Source organism: Centruroides sculpturatus, unplaced genomic scaffold, assembly GCF_000671375.1.
Source record: "Centruroides sculpturatus isolate CEXI.00-Female unplaced genomic scaffold, Cexi_2.0 scaffold1604, whole genome shotgun sequence".
Classification (NCBI taxonomy): Eukaryota; Metazoa; Arthropoda; class Arachnida; order Scorpiones; family Buthidae; genus Centruroides; species Centruroides sculpturatus.
In genome coordinates this window covers 143085-150216 of record NW_019385845.1, presented here as the reverse complement: position 1 = coordinate 150216, position 7132 = coordinate 143085, and the positions used below count along the sequence as shown (strand labels likewise).

The 7132-nt window shown below is 28.8% G+C and overlaps 1 protein-coding gene across 1 annotated transcript in view; it reads left to right on the top strand.

Annotated features, from left to right (window-relative positions):
* Positions 1–747: 747 nt before the first annotated feature.
* Positions 748–7132, top strand: part of LOC111642469 (Golgi-specific brefeldin A-resistance guanine nucleotide exchange factor 1-like) — a gene marked incomplete at its 5' end in the record, with an annotated part of 87167 nt that continues 80782 nt past the window's right edge. Inside the window, one exon of the mRNA XM_023388822.1 lies at positions 748–860. Within this exon, the coding sequence (XP_023244590.1) occupies positions 748–860 (113 nt within the window). The remainder of the gene's footprint in view (positions 861–7132) is intronic.

The window sequence follows — 7132 nt, the reverse complement described above, 5'->3', positions numbered from 1 at the left end:
CGTACGCATTGTTTAAATATTTAAAAAGTGCAGAACACAGCTGTATTCGATTATTAGAATCCTTCAAAAAACTTTTTAATATCAAACATGTTAACATTTTTAATACCCATCCTTGGACAATCTCCAAATAGAACATGTAATTAAAATGACAAAAACGATGATAGAACGCACAATCTACAAGTTCAAACTTAAAGAATTTAAAAATTTTAAAAGTTTAAAGATTAAAGGAAACATTACAAAAGTTTAAACTGATAATTATAGAACAGTGTAAAAGGATAAAAAAAGGAATTCAAGTAATCAACTCTATTAATTTGATACTTTAATTGAAACTAGACAATCTGTTGAATTATTGGGCTACAATGCTAAGTTAATAAATAGATACAAAGTAATTTGTCTAGAGGTGTGTGGTTAGACTGCCATATTATGATNTTGTTGCCTCCCATCACAAAAAAGTAATTTTTTTAATGACAGAAACTACAATTAACATTAATTGACAATCATCTTATGTACCAAAAATCAATCTTGGTATGAAAATTTTGAAGCTTTAGTTTTAATCCTTTAAATTATATAAATGAATAAATGCAATATTAAGATTTCATTAAAAAAAAATTTAATCTGATTTCTTTTGGGTCATTTCTTATAATATTTGTATTATTTTGTAATTAATTTTTATCAAATACAAAAAATGAAAAAATAAATTTATTTTACATTTATGCAGAATTCTACATAAATATTTCATTTATTTAGACACTTATATATTCATGTCATGGAACTGATTCACCTATCTCTTTGGGAAATTGTTATGAAGAATCAACTGTTTTCTTAACAGAGCTTCTAATAAAAATTGCTTTGCAAAATAGGTAAATATAATCTTATCATTATTACATTTGTTTGAAATGATATATTTGATAAAAATAAAGCATAAGTAAACTGGTTATTGTGGTGTTGATTAATGATTCTCGTAATATTTTACATACTGATTTCACAGTAAACTCCCACTTATTGATCTAAAAATTCAAGTTACTGAAGTTTTTTGTGTTAAATGAAAGTTTTCATTTAGTCCTTTTTAGATTAAAATATCAAATGTCAGGTTATTGTTTTTTACATATTTCACATTGCATGAAGTTTTGACATTTGATTTGATTTGTCTTTTTATGTAATGCATGCAGAACTTAAACATCTACTTTTTGCAATCATTCCACGACAGTGAAGTGTTTCAACAGTGCTTATTTACATTATGTTGAGATTTATTGCGAGTTCTTGAGTATTCAAATATTTTTTGCAATTGCTTTCTGTAACACATTTTTTATGAAAAATTTCCTGATACACATTTTATAATGTTGCCAGTTTATATAATTAAATGTAACCTGGCAACATCAAAAAGTGCAATTATTTTTGCCACAGAAATCTTGAATTTGTAACTGTTAATTTTAGACAGTGCTCATGGTTACTTAACAAATCCTAATAATTTGTATCAAAACATCAGTCTTGTTTTTACCACTTAATATTATTTCATTACTCCAACTTTGGACTAGGGGAGTGACTACAAGATTTAAAATGTATTACCTACATAAGACCTTTAGCCAAGCAATTGAAAAAAACAAGAAGAATGCAGAAAGAGAACTTAAGGGTAATGAAGTAGAACGAGTAAATTATCCACAATGATGATGAAAAGTTATATTTTCAGTGAAATAACACAGTTTTACTTACAATACATATGCTTTCTTTTTCTTTTGGGAATACATACACAAATATACATTTTATTTTCTGACCTTTAATTTTGAGGTCATTTAGATGAATATAGCTAATATTATGTCCAGATTGAAAATTGGTAAAAAGTACATTATTATTTTAAAGAGATGTGATCACTCTGTTGTTATTTTATAGACACTGTATATTTATATATGCAGTTCATAATAGTGATGGGATGATGAATCAGAAAAATCAGTCATTTTTTGGTAATTGAGCAAATCTCGTTATGATTTATTCTATTCATTCTATCTCTAACTGCATTACTATTTAACAAAAATTCACTATACCTTTAAAATGCAGTCTAGTTTACATCTGTCGAACGTTTTCGGTCTGATTCACAAACCTTCATCAGGATCGAATTATCAATCGAAATATATTTCAAATTTGCATAACGGAGATTCCAAACTGCACGTTCTTCTCGATTGCGCATGCTCATAAATATAATTTTATAATTTTAAAGTTGCCGCTTTCCATGCCGACGCTATTTTGTTCGATTCACGGAAATTTATATTACGCCCTTTTTCTTTGCTCTTGTAAATGTGCCAGGCTTCTGCATATTTTAGATGTTTTATATTTTTCACTTTTTGTATGACATCTGCCTTGCTCCATTTGATGTCGATCTCTGTTGGATCTGCTATCGCGTAATTGGCCAAAGCCGTGACTGGTTGTTTAAAGCTTACATTCTTTTTGTGCTCCTTCAATCTTTCATTTAATGATCTTTTAGTGGCTCCTATATANATTCCACGACAGTGAAGTGTTTCAACAGTGCTTATTTACATTATGTTGAGATTTATTGCGAGTTCTTGAGTATTCAAATATTTTTTGCAATTGCTTTCTGTAACACATTTTTTATGAAAAATTTCCTGATACACATTTTATAATGTTGCCAGTTTATATAATTAAATGTAACCTGGCAACATCAAAAAGTGCAATTATTTTTGCCACAGAAATCTTGAATTTGTAACTGTTAATTTTAGACAGTGCTCATGGTTACTTAACAAATCCTAATAATTTGTATCAAAACATCAGTCTTGTTTTTACCACTTAATATTATTTCATTACTCCAACTTTGGACTAGGGGAGTGACTACAAGATTTAAAATGTATTACCTACATAAGACCTTTAGCCAAGCAATTGAAAAAAACAAGAAGAATGCAGAAAGAGAACTTAAGGGTAATGAAGTAGAATGAGTAAATTATCCACAATGATGATGAAAAGTTATATTTTCAGTGAAATAACACAGTTTTACTTACAATACATATGCTTTCTTTTTCTTTTGGGAATACATACACAAATATACATTTTATTTTCTGACCTTTAATTTTGAGGTCATTTAGATGAATATAGCTAATATTATGTCCAGATTGAAAATTGGTAAAAAGTACATTATTATTTTAAAGAGATGTGATCACTCTGTTGTTATTTTATAGACACTGTATATTTATATATGCAGTTCATAATAGTGATGGGATGATGAATCAGAAAAATCAGTCATTTTTTGGTAATTGAGCAAATCTCGTTATGATTTCCAAATCTTCCACATTTAATAAGAAAATTAATTACAGTATTTGTTTCAGTTGCAGATTGAAATTATTTAAATTATGATGTTAGCAATTAAGTATTAGTTTATTGGAAATTTTTATGGTGACAAAGCAGAGATTAGGCGATGCCCCATATATTAATACAAGGTGGTGTCTGTCATGTCAGACTTTTCTTTTGTGTAGTAAGAGCAATGAAAGATTGCACTTGGTCTGTACTAACTGTTCCCATTTAGGGGAGATTGGGTGTACATCAGGTGTGTTAAACTCATTTAAACAACGGGCCATTAATGCAACTGGTAAGATTTATGCATGCCACATCACCATCACATTTACAAATTTTCTTAAAATTATAATTTGAAGTGAGAATGCAGGAATATAGATAGGGCAATTAAAACACATTATGTAGTTCAGTGAATTCGATACAACAATATATAGTTGCTATAGTATTACTTTTATTTAAACATTTATTTTATTTAATGTACATATATAAAAAACTAAAATTAATTGTTTTCACAGGAAACTTGTCAGCACTATCTTCCTCCTCAGTTTTCCAATATCTCAATTCAAAGACTGAGAACAATCTTCATTATGGCACATAGATGTTTATCAGTTAATCTTGATCCATAAGCCGTTTTATTTAATTTCAGAGCATCATCAGTTTGACACTCCTGCTGTTCATTATATAAATGATAGACATTAAGGTTGCCACCCACCGGTATTGGGCCAACTTGACCAGCAATTTTACACTAAGGCTGGTGGTTGGCAGAAATATTTAAGTGTCAGCAAAACAATTTAAAATATACACAAAATTATATTTTGATTGAAAAAAATATTATATAAAACAATATTTAATTTTTAGTATGTTAATGATAAAACAATATTCTCATTATAATTATGAAAGTTTTTGTTATGAACTATTCACAGACCATTCTGTAATATGTTAAATTTTCAAAGGAAATTTGCACAATTTCAAGTAAAAATACTTGTTTGTGCCAAGTTTACTGTCGTTTTGAGTTTTAAAAATTGATTTTTTTTTAAGATGGGTCAGTCTAGTTATTTGTAGTTCAAATGAATGAATTCAAAAATGGTTAACTCATGATGACAACAATGATGAAATTTGACTTGTCACATCATTTTCTAAACTTTATTTAGCATTAAATACAATGGAATTAAAACATTTACGGTGCATGCCAATTGCGAGAAGCATGAAAAAAAGAAGTGCATCTTGTTTATTTTTTCATTCTTCCAGTTATCATGTCAGCCAATGAACCAGTTTCCAGAGATGGTGACCCTAGATGACAGGATGCGATAGTTCTTTGAGTAGAAGGGAATTAATTTGTAATTTATTTGCGGATAGTGTTGCAATATTAACTTTATCTGAAATAAGATTACAAATTTATTTTGTAGTACACAATAAAAGCATGCATATCTATATATAAATGGAGAATTTTCAGGTTTCTTTCCAAATATGATTCTGAATTTCCCAATCGTTTTTCATTCTTAAGCTTGATGTTTATTAATTACTATTAATATACCATGCTTGTAATGTAAATTATTAATTTTTCTAAACTAAAATAAAATTTAGAAAGTATTGAAAAGAATTGGAATTGAAATTAGAATTAGGAGAAATTTTGGTATTGTCCCATCACTATTACAAATCTATATTTACATCATTATGTAGTATTTACAAATCTATATATATATAAAAATGAATGTGTGTGTGTGTCTGTCTGTCGTTCATGCATTACCACATCATTTATCCGATTGCCGTGAAACTTTGGGAAGTTGTTTAATATACTCTCGCGAAAGTTTCTGGCATAGTACGATTGCCACGAAGCTTTGGAAAGTTTTTTAATACACTCCGTTTCTAGCATAGTACATTTATCCTACGATAGATGGTGCGATCCTACGATAGTGTATATGAGCACTTCATCGTGAGATTGATGGATTTCAAATTGTGAAGACCATTTTCGCCTCCAAAAAATATCTCTATATATGCATTTGTGAACTGTTATTTACGATATTTGTAATAATTTTTGTTTGATCACTTTATTTCAACTTTTTTTTGCTAATTACGTATTTGCTCGAACTTTGTTAAAATCTTAACTGTATCCCAAACAACAACCGAAGTTGTAGGAGGAAATTCGCCTATTTTACCGATATAGGGATCCCCCTTTTCCAAATTTTAATATTGACTCGAAATAATTTAAAAAGACAAATTACAATAAAACAGTTTATTATCCAACTATCAGAAATTTCACAACATGCCAAGGAAGAGAGGAAGGAGAAATTAAATAATCAAAATTATAAAGGATTAAAAAATATATATAAAAATGGGGAATATCATGCTTCTTGCACGGACAACTGTATGCAGCCAGCTCATGCATCAGAAAACCTTCTGATTTATTCGTGTACGCGCCAGACGGAAAAACAAAAAATATCATGTATCCACAAGCACTTTAATAAATAAATAGAATTGAAACGATACTTTGAAATGTTTTCCTGATGAAAATGAATAATAATAAGTTTCAATAAAAATGATAACATGTAAATTGAATTTTATCATAACGAGTTTGCTTGAATTTCGTTTTTCTGAGATCGTAGCAATGCGTGACGGGTAAGCTAGTTATATATAAAATTTTTCGAAAAATAAAAAAAAAGTAAGAAACTACTTTACTAGAAATGTTAATTATAGAAAAATGATCAGTTTTATGTTTAATTATATATATACTAGCTGTTACCTGTGACTTCACCCGCGGAGGTTTTGCAAGCAAACCCCATTTATATTTAGTATTTCAACAACCATAGTAATTGTTATATAACACCTACCGCCGAGAATGATGAGAATTGCCAAGAATCAAACAAACAATTTTCAATTTGATCAATTTTCTGGAACGTTTACAATCGTTCTATAATCGAACCGATACGCAATAACAAATTTGAATCTAAAAAGGTTCGAACATTTGGTTAAAAAATCGAAATATATAAAAATATTTATAACAATGTCTGAAATGTTATAATTTAATACACCTAAGTACTTAATGAAGACTAATCGTAACANCTTAAAATGATTTTTCCACATTTAATAAGAAAATTAATTACAGTATTTGTTTCAGTTGCAGATTGAAATTATTTAAATTATGATGTTAGCAATTAAGTATTAGTTTATTGGAAATTTTTATGGTGACAAAGCAGAGATTAGGCGATGCCCCATATATTAATACAAGGTGGTGTCTGTCATGTCAGACTTTTCTTTTGTGTAGTAAGAGCAATGAAAGATTGCACTTGGTCTGTACTAACTGTTCCCATTTAGGGGAGATTGGGTGTACATCAGGTGTGTTAAACTCATTTAAACAACGGGCCATTAATGCAACTGGTAAGATTTATGCATGCCACATCACCATCACATTTACAAATTTTCTTAAAATTATAATTTGAAGTGAGAATGCAGGAATATAGATAGGGCAATTAAAACACATTATGTAGTTCAGTGAATTCGATACAACAATATATAGTTGCTATAGTATTACTTTTATTTAAACATTTATTTTATTTAATGTACATATATAAAAAACTAAAATTAATTGTTTTCACAGGAAACTTGTCAGCACTATCTTCCTCCTCATAGTTTTCCAATATCTCAATTCAAAGACTGAGAACAATCTTCATTATGGCACATAGATGTTTATCAGTTAATCTTGATCCATAAGCCGTTTTATTTAATTTCAGAGCATCATCAGTTTGACACTCCTGCTGTTCATTATATAAATGATAGACATTAAGGTTGCCACCCACCGGTATTGGGCCAACTTGACCAGCAATTTTACACTAAGGCTGGT